The sequence below is a fragment of the Podarcis tiliguerta genome (genome assembly GCF_965153285.1).
Source record: "Podarcis tiliguerta genome assembly, chromosome: 10".
NCBI classification, from domain to species: Eukaryota; Metazoa; Chordata; class Lepidosauria; order Squamata; family Lacertidae; genus Podarcis; species Podarcis tiliguerta.
Window position 1 is genome coordinate 52,905,318 of NC_139543.1, and position 26,934 is coordinate 52,932,251.

The 26,934-nt window shown below is 43.8% G+C and overlaps 1 protein-coding gene across 4 annotated transcripts in view; it reads left to right on the plus strand.

Annotated features, from left to right (window-relative positions):
• Positions 1–3,435: 3,435 nt before the first annotated feature.
• Positions 3,436–26,934, plus strand: part of AGK (acylglycerol kinase) — a 37,054-nt gene continuing 13,555 nt past the window's right edge. Inside the window, exons 1-7 of one of the 4 annotated variants that reach the window (XM_083401537.1) lie at positions 3,444–3,744; positions 5,839–6,016; positions 15,648–15,687; positions 19,215–19,294; positions 21,877–21,952; positions 23,883–23,975; positions 24,474–24,506. In XM_083401537.1, coding sequence (XP_083257663.1) covers positions 5,907–6,016; positions 15,648–15,687; positions 19,215–19,294; positions 21,877–21,952; positions 23,883–23,975; positions 24,474–24,506 — 432 coding nt within the window. In that variant the 5' untranslated portion in view covers positions 3,444–3,744; positions 5,839–5,906. Of the gene's footprint in view, positions 3,745–4,676; positions 4,913–5,838; positions 6,017–15,647; positions 15,688–15,747; positions 15,921–19,214; positions 19,295–21,876; positions 21,953–23,882; positions 23,976–24,473; positions 24,507–26,934 lie in introns of those variants that run through there. The other 3 variants (XM_083401538.1, XM_083401536.1, XM_083401535.1) reach the window with 3 other exon arrangements.

Genomic DNA, 26,934 nt, shown 5'->3' on the forward strand with positions numbered 1-26,934 from the left:
CACTTCCACTTATTTAACCTCTTGTCATCAGCTGATAACAAAATACTTATTTCCAGCAATTTCCAAACTAGATTCTCAAAAGAATCACATATGCAAGGTAATTTCCCTTGGCCTTTAAATACGACTGCAGCACAGAAATCAGAGGGGTCCTTTGATTTCTGTGGTCCCATGCTGCTTCGCTAATCACTCCTGCTCAATATCTGAAACAAAAACAGCAGAACAAGTTGGAAAGAAGTATCTGGAACATGGAGAGATACAGCAGGTAGGTTTTGCCTCCAGGGTGACCAGATGTCCAGAGCAAAACACACACACACACACCAACCCCCAAAACCCAACAACTAAAAATAAGCCAAGTAGTTTTGCCACGAGGGATTCAACAAGAAATGCTACATTGGGTCATATAAGCCTGGATGGGTAATAAGACAATAATGAAGTCTCTTGCAGCTGTTCATTAGTTTGAATGGATGCAGTGCACCTGGTAGGTCTGGACTAGTGTCTTATCTGCTGTAAAAAATATTAAGACGTTGAAGTCATCGGAGATGCACCAGCTGAGAAACTGTCTTCTATGATCGTTCTATTTGGAAGGTCATGTTTCACAGATGACCTGTCTATTTACCATCCATCCCGACCCCCTGAGTTTGTTGAGCATCCCTCATCCCTGACGGATTCAGGGCACAAAAAAGAAAGTCCTCTTTCATGCAGTGCGTAGCTAAACTACAGAGCTCACTCTCACAGCAGGCAACACCCATTTCGGTGGTTTTAAAAGAGGACTGGATGAAAACATGGAGGAGAAGGCTACCAATGGCTACTAGCCATGATGGCTTTGCTCTGCCTCCACGGTCAGATGTGGCCATGATTCTGAATACGAGTTGATGGGAACTGCAGGGGTGGGGAGAGGCCTTCTGCTAAGGTCCCGCTTGCGGGTTTCCTAAAGCTTGGCCACTGGGAAAAGGGGATGCAGGATTAGATGAGCCGCTGGCCTGACCCAGCTGGCTGTTGCTTTAATATTTGTTGCAAACCACTCTGAGGAAAGATGGGAACACAAATACAGTGGTACCTCTAGTTACGTGCTTACCGTATTTTTTCGCTCTATCAGTGGCGTAGCGTGGGTTGTCAGCACCTGGGGCAAGGCAAGTAATTTGCACCCCCTAACCCGTGGATTTGCGCCCCCTAACCCTAACCCCCAGATGTTGCGCCCGGTGCGGCCGGCCCCCCCTGCACCCCCCACGCTACGCCACTGCGCTCTATAAGACGCACCAGACCACAAGACGCACCTAGTTTTTGGAGGAGGAAAACAAGAAAAAAAATATTCTGAATCTCAGAAGCCAGAACAGCAAGAGGGATCACTGCACAGTGAAAGCAGCAATCCCTCTTGCTGTTCTGGCTTCTGGGATAGCTGCACAGCCTGCATTCGCTCCATAAGAGGCACAGGGAAAAAGTAAGTCTTACAGAGCAAAGAATACGGTAATTCATTCCGGAGGTCTGTTCTTAACCTGAAACTGTTCTTAACCTGAAGCACCACTTTAGCTAATGGGGCCTCCTGCTGCTGCTGCGCCGCCGGAGCACGATTTCTGTTCTCATCCTGAAGCAAAGTTATTAACCCGAGGTACTATTTCTGGGTTAGCGGAGTCTGTAACCTGAAGCGTATGTAGCCTGAAGCGTATGTAACCTGAAGCGTATGTAACCCGAGGTACCACTGTACTGTAATGAAATAAGTATATCAATTTAATAGCAGCAGGAGGAGGAGTAAGGATAGTAATAACATGATAGTGTAGATCGGGGATGGGAAACCTTTAGGATTGTGGGATCCATTTTGCTTTTTACCTAAAACTTTAATAGCACCCAGCCAGAGCCACGTGCGAAAGACATACAGCCCTAGAATACAAGGTTGCCTCTGAACCCATTCTGAATCTAGGAGTTTTGTTTTGCAGAACCAGAACTGAGCCAATCTCCTCGTCCTTCCTTTTCACACAGGTTAACCTCCTTCATCCCAGGTGAGGATGGACAAGCCTTTTTGCAGTTGTTGCTGCTGTTCTTGTGAAACCATCGGAAAAGATTGGAAAATGTTCATTGAATATACAGGAAACAATTGTGTACAGCTGAAAACGTTGGCAGCATTGAGATAAATTCAAAAGTGTAAATAAGTTTGGATCAATGCAATAAGGGAATACTGAATGGTTTAGTTTTTGTAAAATATGCAGGGATTTATGATATGTTCATGGAAAAAGAAGGAGGGAAGTCATGGATATTTTAAGGATGTTAAAGTATATTTTAAATTGTAAAACAGAAAATTCAATACACACACACACACACAGCTGGATTTAGGTTTGATGAGGCCCTAAGCTACCTGAAGGTAATGGGGCCCTTTATATGTCCAGCTGTCCTTTGTCAACAACAAATTGTTGCTGTTTTTTGTGTTGAATATATGCTATATTCTAGGCAAACCTAGACAGCATCTTAAAAAGCGGAGACATCACCTTGCCAACAAAGGTCCGTATATTTAAAGCCATTGTTTTCCCAGTAGTGATGTATGGAAGTGAGAGCTGGACCATAAAGAAGGCTGATCGCCAAAGAATTGATGCTTTTGAATTATGGTGCTGGAGGAGACTCTTGAGAGTCCCATGGACTGCAAGATCAAACGTATCCATTCTTAAGGAAATCAGCCCTGAGTGCTCACTGGAAGGACAGATCCTGAAGCTGAGGCTCCAATACTTTGGCCACCTCATGAGAAGAGAAGACTCCCTGGAAAAGACTCTGATGTTGGGAAAGATTGATGGCACAAGAAGAAGGGGACGACAGAGGATGAGATGGTTGGATAGTGTTCTTGAAGCTACCAGGATGAGTTTGACCAAACTGCGGGAGGCAGTGGAAGACAGGAGTGCCTGGTGTGCTCTGGTCCATGGGGTCACAAAGAGTCAGACACGACTAAACGACTAAACAACAAAATATGCTATATGGTAATTTATGGACCTAATAGGTAACTAAAGCCATTTGCACATAACAAAATATATATATTATCAAAGTATATATTATCAAATTGTTGAACTGAAATACAATTAAGAAATAAGGTATTTTAGGGAGCAAGCTAGCAGGCGACGCCCATTACTTACATCATAGGAGCCTACACAACAGAAAACACTGTTGCTGTATGTACGTTTTATTTTATTTTTTTGGAAAAAGTACATCCAGTCCCCTCCCTTTAATTTTTTTTTTGGGGGGGGGGCAAGAGAGCTAAGCTATAGCTTGTTTAACTTATACGTAAATCCGGCACTGTACACACATGAATGAATGAAACCATTGGGAGCCTGCGATCAACCCCGAACCACCCACGGATCTACCAGTGACAAGATCCCGACGTGGGGAGCAAAAGAGGTTCCCAGGGCATTTCTCGTCGTGGGTGGGTGGGTGTTTGCGTGCGCGCGTGCTGTACTTATTAACAGTCCTCTCTCCGCGCCGCCTCCGATCGGGACGGCGCCTTTTCTCTCGGGGATGCGGCCCAGGCGGAACCAAGGCGAGGCGGCTCACTGTTTCCGCGGGAGGCGGCGGGAAAGGAGCCGCGCGGCGCCCGGAAGCGGGAGGCTTCTGCCCGGGAGAGGCTGCGAGAGGGAGACGGAGACCTCCTGCTTCTCTTTGCTTGCGGCAGCCTCGGCCCTGGCGGAGAAGGAGGAGCCAGAAGGGAGCGCGGGGGCCGCGGAGCGGAGGCAGACTAGCCGGCAGGCGGCGAGAGGCGGCTCCACGTGTCAGGTGAGGCCGCACGTTTCAAAAGTCAGCCGAGGACCCGCGTTTCCCTCGTGTCCTGCCTTTCCTACACAGAGCTCGGGGCGGGTGGGTGCAGGGCCGTATTTACGTATAAGCTAAAAAAGTTACAGCTTAGGGCCCCACTCTCTTGGGGGCGACCAAAAAATTTAAAGCAAACAAAAAAACAAACCAGGTTGTACATTTCCAGAATATGAGATAAAAAACAAAATAAAATAAATCCTACATACAGCAACAGTGGCAAGTGGCTTTAGATAACTATTAGGTCCATAAATTACCATATAGCATATATTCAACACAGAAACAGCGACAATTTGTTGTTGACAAAGGACAGCTGGACATATAAAGGGCCCCATTACCTTCAGTAGCTTAGGGCCTCATCAAACCTAAATAATAATAATTTTTTATTTGTATCCTGCCCTTTCCGGCCAAGTCCTGGCTCAGAGTGGCTAACATAAAATCCAGTCCTGGGTGTCCCCTTTTCTTTCAAGAAATGATCTTGGCATTTTGGAATATGCAGAAATGGCGAAACTTACTGGAAGAATAAGAAATCAAGATAACATTATTTTGTTACAAAAGAATGTTAAAATGGTTTATTGAGTATTTACAGATAAATTATAACCAAATAAAAGCATTGGCATGATTAGTGTAATAACTTGCAGTTTTATAAGTTTTATATTTAAAGAAGATGAATAAATGAGTAAATTACCATAAGTTTATTTGGATATGCAGAAGATATTAAAAACAAATTTAAGGAACTGCAGAAAGGGGGGGAGGAAGTCAAGTTTTGAAATGTCAAAATGATTGTTAAAATTAGTGAAATGTATAAACTTCAAAAGTATAATTAATGAAATGAAAACCACAAACAAAACAAAAAAATGATCTTGGCAGCAGCAGTGCTGCCAGATAGGCAGGGCAGAACTGCCATGTCTGTGACTATTTCTGCAGAACCTTAAAGACGAGCCGGTTTATTGTGGTGCAAGCCTTTGTGGACGGCAATCTGCGTCATCATGGAATCATGGAGTTGGAAGGGAAGCACAAGGGTCATCTAGTCCAGCCCCAGGCAGTATCGCCCATGGTCAGGGCAGATGAAAGTCCCAACAACAGATGGAGAGCTACAGGTTGCCCACCCACTGGCATAGACCATGTCAAGCATGTTGGTATAAAAGCAGCTTTCCTTGTTCCTAGGGTGCAATGATCAGAGGTTCAAAAAATGCAGGGCAGAAAATCTGCAGATGGAATTGCTGCCTGGCCATAATTTCAGCCTCATTGCTAGTTGCTACAGGCACCGAACCGTAAAATACGTTGCATGTCAGAAAGCTAGGGGAAATGTGATGTCTCTAAACATAATAATAATAATACATAAATATTGTTTTGGGGGGGGCGGAGTGTCAATAATTTAACTTTCCATAATGTGTGTGTGTTTTAAAGAAAACCAGTAGCCTCCAAGGGAGGAACATTGTGTTCACATACCCTCTCTTGTTGACACCGATTTGAAACAAACAAACAAAATGTTTCCTGTTTCAAGGGAAAGCCACGTGGCACAAGCGCAGACAAATTTAGATATGGTGCCAAAAGGTTCTTTTATGTATGTGTATATGTATATTTCCGTGTCATTTAGCCTGAACTGCTAGAATCTTTGAAAATGAAAGGTGGCAATCTCTATTGCGGAGAAGCATGTTTGTTAACACTAAACTTGATAGCTAAATGGAGCCTCAGTGTTTGAGGAACACACACACACACAGAGAGAGGATTCCATATTTTTAAATATTTTTAAAAAAATTCAAATCCAGTACAGATATAATCTGGGACAAAGATCCACAGTTAAAAGGCTTGTTGAAAAAAGTCAGGTTTTCAGTATTGGAGACAATAGAGACGGCACTTATCTGACATGTAATTGGCAGTTCCAAAGTGTAGAAGTAGCATCAAGTTAAACTCAGGGAGGCATTTTTCTCATCCTTTAATATTTCCTGCCATTATTTTATTAACAGAAAAGAAATAGATGTTTAGTGTTTAGTGAACGTTGCAACCATTTCCTTGTCTCAGATGATATTCATCTTTTATTTACGGTTTACCACACAGATGCTCTTCCATGCTGTTTCTTTGCATCGGAGTCCCCTGTAAGGTCTGCTGCAGAGTAAAACATAAACATGGCCAAGGTTATCAAAATGTTTCACACACTCAGAAATCACTGGAAGAAGACCACTGCTGGGGCCTGCCTGCTCACCTGGGGAGGAAACTGGCTGTATGGAAAACACTGGTAATTATTTCATTGGATTGGATCCAAGCTAAGGCAGTTTAACTTGAGTTCTGTTGTTTTCAAGGGGAACTAAATTCAACTACCTGGATTGAACGCTTAATCTTTAAAATAATATTGGAATTTTTGGAAGGGTTTGGGTTTGTTCATTGTTCTTTTTTTCCTAAAATAGAGTCCAGGGCAAAATATAAGTGACACGTATATACTGTTCTCCTGATTATTTTTGCTTTGCCTTACCATAGCCTTGGAAAGCTCTGAATTTAATTGGAGCAGTGACACAAGGTAGGGGTGCTTAGCCTTTCCAGTTATGGGCTGCTTTCCTGATCACTTCCAGACAGTTTTTCTTCCATTGGTGGGGATGGAACATGAAAGGTCCCTTGTGTGAAGAGATCAGGGGAAATTTTGGTTTGCAAATGGGTTAAGCACCCCTGTGCCTCTTCTTTGATAAAATGTGAATTTTCTTGCTACTGCAATGCACTAAAAACAAAGACTGTTGGGAGGCACTCCACAAGTTTGCAATTTTAAGGAAGAGGAAATTTATACGTGCATAAATTTGAAAATTAGTTGTAAAATAGTTTTAGCACTTGATCAGCGGGTGGCTACAGACTGGTTTTGTGCATCTATAAGTTGTGAGATACACAATTATTTCATATTCATTTCTTTGGTACTGATATGGCAAATTGCTATAATGAAATTGATAGATGTGTTTTAGATTAAATGAAACTGTCATGGACAGGATTGAACAATTTCCCCCTGGATGCTTTAACGGCATAATTTTTTTAGGCTTGCAAATAATAATAATAATAAGCTCAGACAGTTTAATGACACACTTTTATCTGCTGCTAAACATGCTATGCTATGTAAGTCTACAATATAATGTGTTTTAAAATGCTACTAAGTGGTCTTGCTGGTTAGCTTCAAACTTGCAGTGGTATTTTACTATGTTATTAGATTATAAGGGGTTGGTTCACACGAAACTCTAAACCATGGTTTAGTATAAGGGTTGTCAACCGTTTTAGAACTGTGGGCCCATTTGGATTTTTTAGGGAGTGCTATGGGTGTCACACAGGTGGCGCTGTGGTCTAAACAGCAGAGCCTAGGGCTTGCCGATCAGAAGGTCGGTGGTTCGAATCCCCTCAACGGGGTGAGCTCCCGTTGCTCTCCCAGCTCCTGCCAACCTAGCAGGTCAAAGTGCAAGTAGAAAAATAGGTACCGCTTCGGCTGGAAGGTAAACGGCGTTTCCGTGTGCTGCTCTGGTTTGCCAGAAGCGGCTTAGTCATGCTAGCCACATGACCTGGAACCTGTACGCCGGCTCCCTCGGCCAGTAAAGCAAGATGAGTGCCGCAACCCCAGAGTCGTCAGTGACTGGACCTAATGGTCAGGGGTCCCTTTTCCTTTACTTTGGGTGTCACCACCTTGCATAACTTCTCTCCCTTCGACTGGATCAGGGCCACCCCACTCCCTGGAGAAACAGAGAGAGAAAGCGTTCGGACATACTTCACTTTCCCAAAGGATCTAGTTCCAGTGGAATTAATCAGCTTTTAAAAGCATGTAGAGCTGAAACAGAAAGTGAAGAAGAGCATCAGTCATCTAACTTTGCCTTCAGTTCCAAGGGAGCAAAATCTCACCATCCTAACCACTACATAACTGCATGGAAGAAAGCGAGAAGGGGGAGGCTGAGATGCTGCATAAACTATGTTGGCCTCAGGTGATCTCTCCAATCTCCCTGCATTGAACTAGTCTGAATGGGGCCTCTAAACACTTTTGACTGATAGTGCTTGGAAGCCTCTCTGGGATCAAGAACTCTGGTACTGCAGCTTTTTCAATCACAGGGAGGCTTAATTTAAGCTCTTAGAAGCTCCCTTTGGACCCTGCCACTCAGTGAGGAAGACTGGGATGGATCAGGTAGGAAAGGGGGATTGGCTTTTGCTGCCTGCCCTGTTCCTCAAAACACACAGTTTATGCCCTTATCACACACCCAAAACCCACTGAAATCAACCAAGCCAAACCACTTCAGGTTCAAACATACACTGGAAAAAATGCAGTAAGAAAATATGAATACTTTACATCTAGATGAAAGGCAGATGCCCACAAAGAGGGGGGAAAGAGAAAGGAGAGAGACAAAGAAGATTTGGTTTCTTAAGTCTTCCATGTAGACTCTGGCAGGACTCGCTGTAGAAGAGATAGGAAAACAGGAGGGCTTAATTGGCACCAGTTTCTTGAAAAGTGATCAAACAACAGAGCAGATGTGGTTTGCAAGTCAACAATGGTTTAAAATAATTTGGCTATATTTGCATTTCCCTGAAACTATATTAAATGTGCAAACAGGGATTAAAATTAAAGCCTCTTGCTACACGTTTTTAGAAATGAGCACGATGGTTTAGGACCTTACGATGAATATTTCTTCCAGAGAAAGCAGAAATGGGAACAGTAATTGGGAAGGAATTTCTTGCATTTTCTTGTAATAATACTTACGCTCCTAATTTTCTGAATGAAATCAGGTGGTTGCTGCTTTTACAAACTGAAATGAACCAAGAAAACACACCCACCCACCCACACTGTACATGTTAATGATCTGGGACCCTCCTCATCCACTGGACAAAAAATTGCCCTGTCTTTGTCTAGGAATGCAGGGAGAGACAGAGGAAAAAGCGGAGGTTTAAGCAACATTTGGGTAGAGTGAGAAGGTAGTTGAGAAAGGCTTTTGACTTTGTGTTGTACTCAAACTCCACTATTTCTCCTTATTAAACATTTTTTTCATTTCTGTTTAAAGACACCCCCCCCCCCCCAGTGTTCATCCCTTCCTGGGGTATTCAGACCTCTCCCATTACCTTGCCACTACTTTTTCCCTTTCGTAGTAGTAGTAGTAATTATTATTATTATTTATTATTTATTTATACCCCGCCCATCTGGCTGGGTTTCCTCAGCCACTCTGGGCGGCTTCCAACAAAATATTAAAATAAAATAGTTCAGTGTCTGTCCCTTCTGGCTTCCATGTCACAGGCTTTTTTTTACCTTATTCAACCTACCTTTTTTTGTTCCCCTACCCCACCCAGACTTTATGCAAATCCAGGATTGTGATGCAGCACACCCAGTCTTTCCAGTGGCGTGCTGCACGATGATGGCCTAGTGCAAATAATAGTACAGAGAGAAATGTAGAACCGTACATCTGAAATATCAAGCTTTTTGAATCTTGCTCAACAAGGTAGAGTAGACTGTATGTACATAGCCTAGCAACTGAGTTTGGGTCGTTGCTGATACTGGAGGCTGAATTACTATGCTTGAGGCACTCTTGACTAGACTTATATAGTGTCCTTTTATAGCAGATTAAAGGTTTAGTGAAATCTTGTCCCTTTTTTCCTGACATAGTTGGAGCTTCTGGTGCAAAGGGTGCTGCTTTAGCTCAACATTGCTTCAGATTAGCCTTTGACTCCCTGGAATTAGCTGTCTCAGGCATTGCTTGTTCATTTGCCGCTGAGGAGGACTTCTTCTGGGGGGAGTGCAGAGATCCGGTGCCAAAACCGGCTCCAATTAGCTCTTACTTATTCTTGAATAGCAAAACCCCGGGCTTTGGCTGTGGAATTTGAAGGTCTTATTATTTTGAGCAGCATTACAGGCATACGGTGCCTGCTGTCTTATATAATTCAAAATGAAAATTCCTGGAGCTGCTATTTACCCCATGATACCTGCAAGTTTTCCGCATGGGGCAAATAGCAGCTTCTCTGGGGAGAGGATTTTAATGGAGGACTATGGTCTGATGTGAAAGGGTTACATTTCCATCTCCCAATGCTGTGATCCCAGTCCTCTTTGGCCCCTCTCTGGGTGACTTCTGATTATTTTTTAAATCACAGGAGATGCTCAGCATGGGTCTCCTGAATCGCATCCAGCAGTGGCCCACTTTTCTAAATAAAAATTGAAGGTACTCTGGAGGAATCGCAGGCATTCAAAGTGAGGCAACCAGTGCATCTCAGCACCAAGTATGACTGAATTATTCCTCATCCAGCAGTTCAACAGAATTGCTTGACTTGACAGGTGACTGATTGGAAAGTGGCAGGAACCTTTACTTTTATAAGCACGCCCTAGTTTATAGTTTGGGAATTGCCAAATTAAAGGAGTGTCTGTTACGATGCTTTTGCAATCCCTTAGAAATACTGGGCAGCAGTTTGCTAAAGACAGCCTACTAGTTGCAAGAGAAATGCATGCTGTTCTAGTGTATCTGCATCTAGGTTGGAGAACAAAAATGTACCGTGCATTTGATTACGTATTGCTGTAGAAAATGATGTCACAGCAGTAGAGGTACCAAAGAAAGACATCCTGATTGCCTTGGGATGCAGGCATGTTTGTAATAATTGGTTGGTGTTTTGCTGGATGGTATGTATATTGAGAAGGGACGCGGGTGGTGCTGTGGGTTAAACCACAGAGCCTAGGGCTTGCTGATCAGAAGGTCGGCGGTTCGAATCCCCGGACGGGGTGAGCTCCTGTTGCTCGGTCCCTGCTCCTGCCAACCTAGCAGTTTGAAAGCACATCAAAGTGCAAGTAGATAAATAGGTACCACTCCAGTGGGAAGGTAAACAGCGTTTCCGTGCGCTGCTCTGCTTTGCAAGACGCGGCTTAGTCATGCTGGCCACATGACCCGGAAGTTGTACGCCGGCTCTCTCGGCCAATAAAGTGAGATGAGCGCCACAACCCCAGAGTTGGTCACGACTGGACCTAATGGTCAGGGATCCCTTTACCTTTACCTTTATGTATATTGAGGGTAGGACTATCTAGAACATCTGGAATCTAGAAATTGCCAGGAAATCCAATCTACAAAGGAAATCTCTCTCTCTCTCTCTCTCTCTCTCTCTCTCTCTCTCACACACACACACACACACACACAGAGAGAGAGAGAGAGAGAGAGCGCGCACATGTAATCAAGAAACAACCCTACATGTAGATTTACTGGCATAATAGTGATAATGAGCTGACTTTTTACTTTGGAATAATCTAGCATCATTGTTGATGGGTGAGGGCAGTGCCTGATAAAGGGCAATTGCCTGCTATAAAGGAATGTGCGTAAGTGGGACTGAAACCACCTATTTCTGTGTGCACAGTCTCGTAGACTGGCTAGTAACCTTCTAGTAGCCATTAGATTTCAGGACTCGGAGTTGGGGTCAGCTATGCCTGTTTTTATGCTTGTTTCTGTACCCTTTAATACCTGCCTGAGTCCTACATTTCTAAATAAAAGCAGTTGTGTGGTGGCACCAAAGGTCTCTTACTCAGAGGATACTTGCCATGTTTAGGCTGCTTTGGACGTCCAACCATTTGGGGGAAGGAATGGCTTGAAACAATAGACTTGTGTACCAGCTTTTCTGTTTCTGATCTCCCACAGCCTCTGCTATTTGTTCTCTCCAGTGCACAGCAGAGTGTGGCTGTTTCATTTGGAATCACACTGGATTTTAAAAGGTTTAGGCACCATTCATCTTACAAAGGGGCCAACTCTTTATTAAGGGTTGGGCAGCTTTAGGTTCCACGGAAAAATATGCCCAGAAGAAGTCTACTGAAGTATTTCTTTTTCTGCTCTGCCTTGGTGATTGTGGTCTATCCTGGGCAGCTGAAAGAGGAATTGGATCTGTATTGATCCTGGTTTGGTTACCTAAGTAAACAGAGGAATCCTCCTGATTTATCTCTGCCAATTTTACCGGCTCACCAAGCCTGCCTAGTTATTTGGAAAATAATTGTGAAATTGGATAGCAGAGAAGCAGCATTTCATTAGCTGGAAATAGCTGAGCTTTGAATTTGTTTTTTGCCCTATGCGTAGCAGCGATTGCAAGCCCTGAAGAAAAGCTGTGGCTGTAATTGCTTCACACTTTACCTGTGATTATTGTCATTGTGATAGCAGAAGCCCATTGGCTTTTCGAGGTGATGATAGCTCAGCCAGCTGGTAAATTCACAATCATGTTAGCTGCCCTCACTTTGCTGCTAATTGGGAGCTTATTGCATTAGATGCCATTCCTCTTAGTATATAACAGAGAAGATTCTCCAGACACTGTCCTGGTTCTCTCTTGGATCCCAAGTGAAAACCTTATTTGCCCAGATCTGTTAAGCTAATGCTTTAATTGTGTTTATTTTTATGATGAACTTACCCTAACTACTCCAATTTGCTACTGATGTAGTTATCGTATGTGTGATTGCTTTTTCTGTCTATATGCCGCTATGAGAGCTAGGCTGAAGAGTGGCTAATATATCAATAAATACAATAATAGTATATGAATTGACTAGATTGGTTGGAAGTGCAAAATTCATGCAAGCAGGAGCATTTATGGACCTAGCCCCTTCCTTCCTGCATGGATGGGGATTGTCTTCATGTCCTGTTTCTGAGCTTCCCATAGACATCTGGCCAACCAGCCACACTATAGAACAGGATCTTGGAATCCAACAAGGCTATTATTATGGTCTTCATAAGATGTGGCACCCAGAGCTGATGGCTGAGTTTTTGGATCTCTGGATCTGGACCAGAACTGCACAATTGCAACTGGAGTTTCCAAAGGCAGAGAACCCTTTTGCAATGTTTTGCGTGTACAATCCTATTTCCCTTCATGGATTTCATTTCATATGGATTGGTGTAATTTGGATGCAATCCAGATAAATCAGGTGATTGTGTGTGTGTGTGTGTGTGTGTGTGTGTATATACGTACTCCAGGTGACTTATTTAGTAAGACTAATGGAAATAAATGGGACTTAAGAGCCCTTGCTTTCAGCAGGCTGTGCCTGCCACTTGCTGTCCTGCAAGGCGAAGTTAAAATAATTAACATCCCTGAGCCCACCCATTCTTCACAACCTTGTCTCAAAGGTCAGTGCTGTGACTTCTAACCTTGAGACTGGTGCTAGTCCAATTTCAGCATCCTCTGTAATGCTTCTCTTTCTCCTGACATTGAGGAACACCAAACGATTATAGCAGGAAGTCCATGAAAAGAATTGATGTGGATGCATTCATTGCATTCCTGTTGCCCTACCACTGTGCATCATCAGCCAAGACTTACTTTCCTTAGGCTTTGCTAACTGATCAGATACTTAGCAGGTTCGATGGGGAATCTTCTAATAAGAATGGTCTCTCTCGTGTTTGCTTCAAAGCTTTCACATGCTGGGGGTAGGGAGAGGTGCTGAGAATTTTGCCCTTATAATAAATACATGTTTGTTTGCGGTGCCTCTCTGTACATGGGTAGATAAGATGGAGTAGGGCTGTCCAATTCATTTCAGCACTAGAGTTGGTTTTTAAGTAGTACTTAGTAAAAATTACTGCAATTAGTCAATAGCCTGCCATTCTTGTAAAAAAAGAAAGAAAAAATGTTCCTGTTGCTTAACACACATGATTTATTCCTTTGAATGTGAAGAGCAAACATTATGTTAAGGGGAGCGCTACTGCCTCTAAGGAAAACTTTGATAAATATTCCAATTAGGCATGAATTGGAGTAATATATTATTTATGCGTTCTCTCGCTTAGGAAGCTTATTTCTGTTTGTCCCATTATTTTCACTAAAGGTTTCCTATTGACAGAGTTTCTCTCGCTGCTTAGTTTGAATTTCTCCAGATTGATTCTTCATCTAAAATCAATTTTCTGTAACGTGAGAAAAGCTACCGTGGCAGTAAATGCTGGTAAGGCAGAACGAGTTACATGGCTTTAAAAAGTGGAATAAGCAGAGAAAGAGGGGGAAAGTCGGCAAGCGAGTTGTTCTGGAATGAGCCCCGTAAACTGCTGCGTATTAATAAAAATGTGCAGCATATCATCAGAGCGGAATTGAAAGGAGTGCTGCCTGGCCCTTTTGGCACCAAGAGCCAAGGAGAGCACTGCCCTGCTGTAAACCAAGTGAGTGCTCGTTTGCCCTCTGGCCTCCTCCTCCCTGACCCCGGCCACTCTGAGCTGCAGGCAGGCAGGCAGGCAGGCACCTCTTGGGCTTTTACCAGCTTGGCCCTTAATCCTTGAGAGATGAAAGCCGCAAACCCAGAACGCTTCAGGCTGCGCAAATCAGAACAGGGATGCCACTTCCGCAGAGAGAGGTGCTTCCAAAAGTTGACTTTCCTATCGCCGTTCTTCACCCTTGAACTGCATAGCACTTCAAGCCCCATTTTAATGACTACGTGGAGAGTTATCTTTGGAAAAGATGGCTAAGTGGAGCAAAGAGAAGCAGCGAGTTTCCATTTATTTGTTTAATACGTTTATATCCACCAGCTGTTGAAGGTTCCCAGGGCAAACAAGAAATACAAAGTGGACTAGAATATAGAAGCGCATTAAAGTGCAGTGGGCCAATTTTTAGGACACTCATATGCCTCCCTATTGCAGCCTAAGACAGATGCCGATCCAAGATGAAAAGAGCAGGTCTCTTTGCTTTATTTCAGCTCAAACCTCATTGCTTGTCTCCACAGGTTGCCCCTCAGGTTTCATTGTTCACTTTTCTGGGGGAGAAATTCACTTTCTAGCTGGTTGTGTCACGCTAAGCCAGGTGTGGGGAATTATCACTGTGTTTCTCAAACGTGGGTCCCTGGCTGTTGGTGGACTACAGCTCCCATCATCCCTAGCTAGCAGGACCAGTGGTGATGGGATTCGTAGTCCAACAATAGCTGAGAAACATAGCAGAGATGTGGTTGAGGAAAACATCAGGAGGCTGTACAGTGGTACCTCGGGTTAAGTACTTAATTCGTTCTGGAGGTCCGTACTTAACCTGAAACTGTTCTTAACCTGAAACACCACTTTAGCTAATGGGGCCTCCTGCTGCTGCCGCACCACCGGAGCCCGATTTCTGTTCTTATCCTGAAGCAAAGTTCTTAACCTGAAGCACTATTTCTGGGTTAGCAGAGTGTGTAACCTGAAGCGTATGTAACCTGAAGCGTATGTAACCCGAGGTACCATTGAATTCTCTTGTAGGCAACCTTCTGGGGACCCCATGTCACTGGTGGGCAGGGCCAGAGGTCTTTACTGATTCCCTGCCATGACACCATCTTGCCATGTCAGGTGTTTTTTTCACTTGTGGCTGAGACTTGCAGAGTGGGCACATTTTATATTATGGCAACGCAAAAAATAGTCAGGTCCTTGCCACCAAGGAACATACAATGTAGACAATGAGGGAAAACAGCAAACAGGATGGGGAGACGAGCAGGGAGGGAAGGATATTGGCAAATGCAGGTGTACGTTCTTGGTAATTTGATGACTATATGCACTTCATTGGTGGTGCTGCAGCTAGCCTGGTGCTTCTGTCAGAGAAAGGAATAATTTGGCCACTGATTTGCTAGCAGGCTGGGCAGCTGGTTAATTCCACTCACCAGTTAGACTGGAGGAATTTTGGTCAGTTACTTCCTGTTTATACAATGGTGCGGTTCAGTTTGGTCAAATAAGTAATCTCATTGCGGGTGGAATCTGGCTCTTGGTAATGAAGGCATGGTCCAAGAAGTGACGGAAGCTAAGGTGGCATCAAAACAGTGACATTTAAATAGTTGTGTGTTTTTGACAAGTAGCCCCTTTGGAAAGTTTGGTCTGTGTTTTGTGTGCCAAAGCAGTAGAAGTAGGTATATTTAAATGTGTGTTTCCATCTATTTATCCCTCCCCTCAACTTGCGCTATCTAAAACACTGTTCCTTTTTCTTCTTCCTCCTCCTGATAGCGATAACCTGCTAAGGAGAGCTGCATGCCAAGAAGCCCAGGTAATACCATTTAACAAGATCAAATTAGATTAAAATCCTCTCCTTATCTCTCTTGTGCAGGATTCTGGAGATTCTCCCAGCAGGTCTCCTCTACGTGACTAGCCTGCCAAAGGGACTCTCTGTATTCTTCTGCTCAAATACCAGAAGACACTTTCCCCCTTTGCACCTAATTACGCCTCAGTTCAGTGCCATCACAAATTATTCATGAGCATCACGAAAGTGGAATATATTCAGTAAGACTTTGGGAAACTTGATTACCTGTATTGCTTTTGTTAGGTAAACTTGTGGGCCAGCAGTGACAGGACTGAAAATTCTGGAGATTGAAATTGCATTTCATCAACTGGCAGAATGGAGAGCAGCTAGCATGTAGCTTTTCTTACTCTGATTGGACCTGGTACTCTGGTACCTGTACAAAAAGGCAGGACCAAAAAGTTCCAACGAAGCAGGAGAAACCAAATTGATTTTATTATTATTGGAGGACACTCTTTGCAGTCCCAAACGCTCTTGAAGTTCGGCTGGCCCTGAGGGAACAAGCCTTTAGTATGTCACGATCTGACTTGTGGAACTCCTTCCCAATAGAGGTTTGGCAGAACCATCCTGCTCATTTAGATGTCTTCTAAAAACTATATTATTTAGACAGGCCTTTCAAACCTAAGATTCTTTGCCAACCAGCTCTTAGTGATGTATTTCATACTTTTATTGTAATACTGTGTTCTTAATCTATTACTGCCTTATGATATTTATGCAAAAGTGCAGTTTAAAAAAAATAATGAAAAAGCATACAGATACCAGAAATCATGTTTCCCCCTCCTTGTTATAAATTTTCATAAACACCCAATTGTGCCTTTCATGTGGAGTACCCCTCCCCCCATTTTTTATTTGTAGTATCTCTGGCCAAAGATTTATGGCCATTTCATTGGCCATTGGAAAATTGGATTCTGTCTGAAAGTTGTGTCTCTTGTATTTTGCTGAACTGGATATGCTCATCCAAATAGATGTGCACATTCATTTTGGCAAACACAAACTTTTAAAATACTCCTTATTATGTTTCCAGTAGTATATTGCAGCACTGTAACATGGAAACTGGCCTTCTTTGTGGTCTGAAAATGAAACTTACACTTTGGGGGAATTTATTAGGATATGACATTCAAAGGGGTGAAATAGTTTTTATGGCAAGGAGCAACGGAGGCCTGCTTTGCGCATGCAAATCCACACTTGATGTTGCAGTCTTGCGAATAACACTTGAAAGGTGCCATCACAGATGCAGCACCACGGTCATACTGGCTGCGTTTGGAGATCTCAATAAACCAGGGTCACTGGCTTATTAGGAAATGAGTTCACGTTGCCTGATTGCTCCCACTTCGCTTCTCCCCTGGCTTGAGCAACAGAAACAAACCACCAAGCCATAGTGAAGCTTGACTTCCTGCCATGTCCAAACCTGGAATCTTGTTCTGCTCCCTCACAAGCCGGGATCACTTGTGTTCTAGCCATGGTGGCTATGTTCTGTCTCTATTGTCAGAACCAGTGGGTCCCTGAATACCAGTTGCTGGCAGTCACAGATGGGGAGGGCACTGTCGCACTTACCTCTGCTTCTCCTTAACATCTGCAGGTGAGGCAGTAGATGTGCTGGACCATTGTCTTGCCCTGGTAATGGACTGGATGAGAGCCGGAAAACTGAAGCTCAATCTAGATAAGATTGAGGCATTCTAAGTAGGTGGTTCCTTAGTCCTTAGATGGATGGGAGACTGCCTGCTCTTGATGGGGTTACGATTCCTCTGAAGGAGCAGATACGCAGCTTGGTGATACTTCTAGATCCATTGCTGTCACTTGAGGCTAAGGTGGCCTTGGTGGCCATGGAGTGCCTTCCATCAGCTTCAGCTGGTGGCCCAGCTGCTCCCCTATCTGGACAGAGATAGCCTAACTTCTGTTGTCTGTGCTCAGGTAACCTCTAGGTTACATTACTGCAATGCATTATATGTAGGGCTGCCTTTGAAGATGGTTCAGAAACTTCAGCTGGTGCAGAATTCGGCAGCCAGGTTGCTTACCAGGGCAAGACAGTTTGAGCTGTATTTTGTATTCTTATTTTGTATTTTTCTGCCCTGGGATGTTTAGTTGGAGGGTGGTATACAGATTTAATAAATGTTGATGTTCTGCTTCCCTTTGGCATCTGATTGGTAGCTGTGAGAACAGGGTGGTGGCCTAGATGAGCCCTTGGCCTGATCCAGCTGGGTTTTTCTTCATGCCAGCCAGCCTTAAACCATGGTTTGATGTTTGATTATGACTCCGTGCTTCTTAATAAGCCAGGATCCCAGATGTGGACATCACAGGGAAGCCAAGCTTACCCCTGGCTTATCATGGTGTGTGAATGTGTCTGTTATTTCACTTACCTTTGCGTCAAACAGGTTTAGGGAATATTCAGTTATTGTCTGCAATGTTGTTTTAGTGTGTTTGTGGGCCGGGTTGCGGGGGGGAGTAGTGTGAAGGATGGAATGATCAAACAGGAAATAAAATCAGTTTACAAGCGCCTACCCTGCAGCCAATGTTTTGGGTTAGTAAATGATTACAAAGGGTCTTGAAGTGGTTTGTTTTTTTAGTCTTCCTCTTTAAAACTCGAAAGCATGAGAGCAGAGCCTGCATAAAAAGCAAGTCTGCCAACAGTATAATTTGTAGAAGAGACAGGTTGTTTGTTCAGAGCAAGCAAATATATCACTCCCCCATCAAGTAAATAATTAGATGTTTCTAACAGCTGTAACAGACCTCAGAATTATGAATGCAGACACTCTTTTTCCATGATTTCCCCCAAGAATGCAAAAGTAATAGAATTAATCACTGACTTTTCCCATCTGTTCTTTAGATAACATGCCAGTTTGATTTCCTCTGTCCTTTACCCCCATGAATCACTGTTTCTCGCATGCCTTCTGCCTTCTCGTTTCCACCGCAGTAAAATAAATAGAACAGAGTTGAGCATTAAATTCTAACAAATTTTTTAATCCTCTACTCTAATAGCCTCAGTGATGCTGATAATTGCTATGAATTGCTGCTTTGAAAATCTACAGAGCTCTCTTAAAACAATTGCTTCAGCTGCCTCGCTTTATATCTCTTCACCAAAAGTGTTGAGAATAAATTCATTGATTATTATTATTAGTTATATTTGCCTGGGGCCTATACTTGTCACGCAGCTTGCATCAAAGTGGGACAGAGAGGCAGAGCAAGCTGTCAGTGTATAGGGCTCACATTGTTTTCAGTGGAACTAACTGCATGCAGATGTACCTTTTCCGTTCCCTTGCAAGTTGTCATTGTAAGCTGACTAGAGTTTGCAGAACATAAGGCTAAATTAGGCATCTAGGTGGCCTTTTGCTGGCTGGGACGGAGCTCAGTAAAGCAGTCTTTGCTCCCCCCTCACTGAAGCCATTTGTGGGGGGTGGGAGAGGGGCCCTGTAATCCCTGAAATAACACAGAATTGTTCAGCACCAAAAACAGACAGATTTTTATGCTTTAATAATGAGAAGCTTTCTCTCCATTATTAGGTGTTTGGCAACCAGATTCTTCCTTCCAGCATGCAGATCAAGAAAGCAACGGTGTTTCTCAACCCTGCAGCTTGCAAAGGGTAAGATTCCCTTTCCCTGCCACCTGTCAACTTTTCATATACTTTGGTTTTGCTTTCATCAGGGCAAGTCATTCGTGGGAACCAAAGCCTTACTTCCTATCCTCCCCTGAACCTAATGTTATCGAACTTCTTCCGCTGATTGAGAAACCACAGTTAAAATGGGCCTGCTAGCTAAATTTAACATGAACCCCAAATCATACAGTTCTTCTCACTCCCCTATCCCACTCCATATTCCGCATTAATGTCATCAGCATTCTCACTCTATGAATGAGATTAAGATGTTCCCAAATAGAGGGGCATGCTCAGATGTTGGGCATGCTGATTTAGTGCCCCTGAAGCAATGCTGTGCCTATTTTCTGGTTTAGTGGTAGCAAATGGTCGTTGTGTGCAAAAGCTATTTCAAGGTCAAAGATTTAGCAGGCGTATTGGTTTTAAACACATAGGGGCTTTTTTGTCAATGAATGTGGCTCCCGATGGCTGGCATCTTCACCATTTCATTTTATTATTTATATGCCGCCCATCTGACTTGGTTGCCGCAGCCACTGTGGGCAGCTCCCAACAAAATATTAAGAGCAAAATAAAACCTCAAGCAGTAAAAGCTTCCCTGTACAGGGCTGCCTTCAGATGTCTTCTAAAAGTAATAGTGAGGAAACAGCCAGAAAGCCCCTGGAGCTGGACCTCAGCTTCCTGGCTAAACGATAGGAGTGGGGATGCTCCTTCAGGTGTACTGGGCTGAGGCCGTTTAGGGCTTTAAAGGTCAACACCAACACTTTGAATTGTGCTCGGAAACGTACTGGGAGCCAATGTAGGTCTTTCAGGACCGGTGTTATATGGTCTCAGCAGCCGTTCCCAGTCACCAGTCTAGTTGCCGCATTCTGGATTAGTTGCAGTTTCCAAGTCACCTTCAAAGGTAGCCCCATGTAGAGCACATTGCAGTAGTCCAAGCGGGAGGATCTCAGCCTGCATACCAGAGCTGGTAGATAGCTGCCCTGGACACAGAATTGACCTGCGCCTCCATGGACAACTGAGAGTCCAAAATGACTCCCAGGCTGCTCACCTAGTCCTTTAGGGGCACTGTTACTCATTTTAGGACCAGGAAGGGATTTTTTGCTTAGGAGGCCAAGCCACCCCGCTTAAAAAGATTGTCTCGTTGACTTAAACTGCAAATTCTAGCTTAGGCTTATTTTTGATAGGGGGTAAGTCTTACAAACGACACATTGTTTGGAAGATGTCCCTTACTTAAAGTCTTGTTTTCTTTTCCCTGGGTGCTCAAAATAATTTTTGCAGGATAATTCATAATTAATACCATGGTTATTTATTATGCAGCAGCAGGCATTAAAATGCACGAGAGCATTACCAAAACAAGGTCAGGTGAAGTTTTTGTATTAATGTTGCTGAATAATAATAAAGCAAGTAATATTTCTCTTTTAAAAGTAGAATTTGCATCTTACCAACCGAGGGCAAGTATTCCATATCTCATTAGTTGGGTGATAATACATTAATCGCTTGAGGGCTTATTATTTGGGGTGGCAGGCAGGGTTGTTGGGGGGAAATACTTAAAGTTTCTAAAGCCATAATAGAAAAGTGGCGAGATGAGCATTGGACTTGGGATGACGGGACATAGCCATGAAGCTTACTGGCTGAGCTTAGGCCTGTCACCATCTCTCAGACTTGTCTACCTCACAGAGTTGTTGCAGAAATGAAGTAGGGGCTTGGGAACACCTTGGAGGAAAAGAGGAGCAAAAATGTGAAGTGTGGTGATGGCACAGGTTTTCCATCCTTGAATAATTCTAGAGTTCAGAAGGACTTCCTTCGGAACTTACTGTTTGCTAGTAAATAGCTTCTTTTTTGAAGAAGAGAAAGTCCTATGCTAATGCCCCCTAAAAATGTCCCTGGAAACACAAGCTAGTAGCAGTGAATTCACAAATTCACTTACAAACACAGGGGAGTGACTTGTATCGCCTTATAATATGACCCTTACCTTAGTTTTGCTGTGAACCATTGAGAATCACTGTAGCAGTTGATGTGTTGGAGTAGGACCTGGAAGACCCGGGTTCAAATCCCTGCTCATCCGTGAAGCTCACTGGATGATTTTGGGGCAGTTGCCATCTCTGTGTTACCTACCTCTCATCTCACAGGGGCGTTTGCTTGAATTAAATTAGGAGCGGTCCTTGGAAGACGGGTGGGATAATAATGTCATGTGATAAATAAAATGCACAGATTTATCTGACTCCAGCACTGCCCAGTGTTCCTTCTTCTACCCCCTCACTTCCACTAATTTGCTCTTTGCTTCTGTCATCACGTATTCAGTTATCAGTTTCCCAGGTATCTCGCGACTGAGAACTGTGTATGAATGACTCATTCTGCATACAAAACCTCACTCCAGTCAAATATGCACCTTTATACTGATGAAATAAAGGTGCCCCCATCCCATGACGGCTTTTTGCCAAGGATCTGTAGAATAGCCTGTTGCTGTTATGAACATGATTTCGGTTTTAGCTAACAATTGAGGGTATTTTTTACGTGGACTAATGTGGGGACTATCATAAAGTGACCTCACACTTCTTCTTTTAATTTTCTAGCAAAGCCAGGAGTCTTTTTGAAAAGAACTCAGCCCCAATTCTTCACTTGTCTGGTCTGGATGTGACTGTGGTTAAGGTAAAGACAGAGAATGGACTTGTGCTTTCTTCTCCTAGCGACTATTTCTTCTTCCCAGTATATATCGGCCAGAATCCATCTGTCGCTAGAGGTGAAACGAAAGATAAAGAGTCCATAAGTGCTCAAGTTGGGGAGGAGTTGTATTTTTTCTTATTTTAAAACCAGTGCTGGTGCTGGAGGAGACTCTTGAGAGTCCCATGGACTGCAAGAAGATCAAACCTATCCATTCTGAAGAAAATCAGCCCTGAGTGCTCACTGGAAGGACAGATCCTGAAGCTGAGGCTCCAATACTTTGGCCACCTCATGAGAAGAGAAGACTCCCTGGAAAAGACCCTGATGTTGGGAAAGATGGAGGGCACAAGGAGAAGGGGTGACAGAGGGCGAGATGGTTGGACAGTATTCTTGAAGCTGCCAGCATGAGTTTGACCAAACTGCGGGAGGCAGTGGAAGACAGGAGTGCCTGGCGTGCTCTGGTCCATGGGGTCACGAAGCGTCGGACACGACTAAACGACTAAACAACAAAAACCAGTGCCATGTTTTGTGTTTTGGTTTGGTTTTTTTTTTAATGTTGTTATCTTGCTTTCATTTCATTGACTCAAGGGCGATGGAGAATATATACAAGATTTTGGCGAGAGAGCCACCAAGGCCTGTAGGCAAAGAGAAGAGTTGATGACTCTGCCTGAGAAAAGTTCATTCTCATGCACGAGAGCTCATAAAATTGCCACAGGGCACTTGAGATTGATTAAGAGCAGTCCTTTTTTAAACACCTTTAATGGCCTCTCGGATAAGAAAAAAACTCAGCATCTCTGATGAGAACATAAAAAGACAAGAGAGCCTTCCTAAGGAAGGGAAGACTGAACTGTTCTGAGATTATATTGTGCTAGCTGTTCAACAAACTATTGCTAGCAGAAGTATGTCCTTTCTCCACTCAGAGGCAAGAGGGCATTCTGCTCAGGAAATGCTTCACCCTCGGATCAGGTAGGCAGGGCACATTCCTAGGAATTTCAGTAGTGAGCATTTGAAGCTGCCCTTATACTGAGTCACATTAGTCCATCTATTTCAGGGCTGTCTACTCAAACAGATAATAGCCCTCCAGAGTTTCAAGCAGCAACTTTCCCCCCAGCTTTGGTATGCAAGTAGCTAGAGATGATTTATCTAATCCCATCAATATGCATTGCACTTTTACTGAGTGGGTTTTTGTGTGTGTGTGTGCATAGCATATGTTCAGCCATTGAGCTACGGACCCTCCCCATTGGATCACAAAATATTTTATCATTCCATGTGGTTATCTTGTAAATTGGAAGGGTTCATGAGTCAAGTAGGATGTTGTCTCTCAATACGTGGATGGGAGATGGTTGCAAATCCCCCCCCCCCTCCATTGCCTCAGGATGTAGTGTGGGTTAGTTCAATAGATGGTGCTGTTTGCTTTTAGAAATGATCTAGCAGAGATTGTTGGCTGAATAAGAAGGCATGGTTCTCAGAAGCTACCTATTTGAAGATATGTCAAAACCATCAATTAGTCCTGCAAAAACAAGCAACTTCTTTGAACGAAAAATGTGATTACATGTTTTGAGTTTGGCACTTCTAATTTAGAAACAGCATGGGCTATATTTATCTTAGTTGAGTGTATATATTGTAGGGATTTCTCTGTGTTACATCCTGTATTGGTGGGGGGTGGGGGGCTTTAAGAGGGGTGATGCAAAACTTTGAAATAAATAAATGAGAAGATGTGTGCTGTTGTGCTGAGTATTAGATGTACGCGTGTTCATATGGAGATGAAAGGTTTTCTTTTTGGGCAGCCAATGCCCAATGTTAGTCACAATCATGAGACCCATTGAAATTAGTGGACCCAAGTCCTTGTTTTTCATTGGGTCCGTTCTGAGTATTAATACCACCCAATATGTTTCTGGCCTCTCTGTATTTATCACAGACAGATTATGAAGGGCAAGCGAAGAAGTTGTTGGAGCTGATGGAAAACACGGACATCATAATCGTTGCAGGAGGGGATGGAACATTGCAAGAGGTACTGTAAGAATTCTTCTACATTTCTCCCCTTGGGAAAATGGCACATGGGGGAGGATTCTCAATAGGAGAAGCTTTTCCTCCACCGTCATGCACTCCAAGCTTCTCCCCCCCCCCCCCCCAAGATTCCTCTCATCCTGATTCCCACTAAACCATTCGAAACATCATGTGGTGTAGCAGTTAGAATGTCCGTCTGGGACCTGGGAGACCAGGATTCAAATCCCCATTCAGCCCGGAAGTTCACTGGGTGGCCTTGGGCCAGTCACTGTCTCTCAGCCTTAACCTACCTCACAGGGTTGTTGTGAGCAGGGAGAACCATCCACACTTCCTTGAGCCCCCTGGAGGAAAGGGTGATATGTAAATGTAATAAGTAGGTAACTGGAGCAAAAATTGTAGGATACATCAATGTTTGGTGGTGTGTCATCTGTTCATTTGAAGAAGGAAGGCAAGTTCTGGTTCATTTTACCGATGGTAGCTAAAAAAAGTTTTTTTCTTACAGGTCATAACTGGCCTTCTCCGAAGGGTGGATGAGGTAAGGTGTTTTCTTCTGTTGCCTCTTTTTAACAGGAAAATCCAAAGCATTCTGTAGTCTCGCTGTCTTCTCTTTTTTGTTAGGCTGACCCTGCTGTTGGCTTGCAGTTTCATCTGTCTGTCTTGGGCCCAGGGAAGTCAATCTGTGTTTGGGGTGTAGCATTCTGGGGGTGAAGCCCCCAGAATGCATGTGGGGGCTTCGTGTGATGGAACGCTCCTCCATACAAAAACAATTTTTAGAATAGTAGCATGTTGACAGGAAGGCTGGGCCCCAAATTCTTCTCCCTGGTTTTCTGTGTAGAGAGACTTGTTTCATATGGAGCAAGAGCAATCAATCATTCAGTCCGCACATACAATATGAAATGGTACAGCCTTGCCACAGGTTTGTTGGTTTGTTGAGAATTAATTAGGCCTTTGTCTTGGAAGTAGCTTCTTGCCCCAGTTTTGCGGAGTTCCTGGTAAGCACAGCAGGGTAGTTTTTAATGCAAAACTTTTGAACAGGTGTTTGTCCAGATTTGCAAAACAAGTGTTCCTCTGGACCAGTAGTCAGGTAAAGTGATAGTGGAACCAGTGACTGTTTGCATTCCCTTTGGAAGCAAGCTTTGGGTGAAATCCATACACCAGCAGGGGTGCATTGCATAAAGCGTATCAGGCTGCTTGTTAACAGAATTGTATTCCACAATGTCTTATCAGTACCTGACCAAAAGGAAAAAAAGAGAAAGACAGAAAATGCAATTTAATGATTCTCTCTGAGATCCCAGGAGGCTGTTAGCAACTAGAATTGTGTCTGCTGTACAGAGCCTTTGCCTGCTTAGGGAGAGACAAAATTTATATTTCAGCTTCAGTGCAAAGAATTACCTTTCTTCCTTTGAGAAATTGTAAGCTTTCAAATCTCTACACTTGAAAAAAGAAACCAGGAAAAAGTAATAATCTGCTGTGACAGCTTTGCTGCTTAATGGAGGACCATTCCTCTCCTCCCCCATCTCCTGGAAACGGAGCAATTCCTGGGTAAAGGAGCAATGGATCTGAGCTACAGTGCTGTGTAGACTTGGCCTTTTCATGTCAGTCTCTGTTTCCTATCAGTGGGGAAGGGATGCTGTCTTTCCCTATTGCTGTCCATTTATGGTTGCCCCGGAGGCAGTAGTCATCAGATGCCTCCTCTCTCTGTACAGTGACGGACCCTTTTAGCTAACGGTTGGAGCTCACAATGAACTCCATGAACTTGATTCTCTCGACTGGACAGAGCGAGATTCAGGAGATGGCAGCCCCCTCCGCCAGCCTGCTTTCCCAGGCAAGAGATAATAACTGGATCCCTTAACCAGCTAGGGAGAATAATGGGCACGCAAACAGAGATCACACTCTATAGGCATTGGCCAGGTTATTCATCAAGCCAAGCCATGAGCAATGTTATATTCTTTTAAAAAAAAGAAGTTCATCTTCCCAGCTATTGATGGCGCATAACTAAAGAGCAGCTTCTCTGTTTCATTGCAGTACAGTTCTAGTTCAGACTAAGAGGACAGTAGAGATCAAGTTATGCTTTTGTTTGAAGATTTTGTCTAGTTCCAGCATGCTTAACCTCACCCTTTCATTTCCATGCAGCTTCTAGATTGCATGTTGGCTCGGCAGGAAATGAAGTTTTGCTACCTCCCATGACAAAACACTTCCCTCGAATTTTCTTTCTTATCCCCCTTTCACTTTGCACGCTAGAATGGTGCACCCCATCATAGCTCACAGTAACCCCAAACTCCCTGAATATTGTGCACCTGTTCTGCTGGTGCAAGTCTGTGACCCAAAAAGGCCCGGCACTCGCCAGCACCGCAATCTCCAGGTAGCTAACACCTCTTAGCAGGCTGTGGTTAGTACTGTAGGCAAAATCGCTGTGTCTCTCTGTTCGTTTGACACTGGGCCATCTGCTCTGAAGTATAAGGGGACAGAAGAGATAATGAGATGAGGAAGGAGACTGGTTGTAAGAGAGGCTGCAACAGAAAAGCATGGAAGCAGATGGAGAGCTTCAGAAAATGAGTTGGATTTGCTGAATCACTGTGCTGCAAGCTGCAGTCTTCTGCAGAGAGCCAAGGTGTCGTGGTTGCACAGTCATTAACATTGATTTGCTGGCGTACTTGAAGGAGCACAGCTCTTGGTTTGTATGTGTGTGCACATCCATGTGTACTCTATAGTAACGTGGCCTTAGCAGCCGGGCGTTGACTGGGAGAACAATGCAGGCAGTGACTTCCAGCCAGGCAGCATGTCTAGAGACAGAGCTGTGTTTGAACCTTCCAGTCGCGTCCGAGCCACAACCCAGCATGTGACCCTTCCTTATTAGCAGATCACCTCATTCTGTTGCCTGCTCCCCCAATTTGCAGAGTCAAAGAGAAAGACTGTCAATCTGTCTGTTTGGAAAAGGGCTGCTTGATTGGTGTGTAAGAATA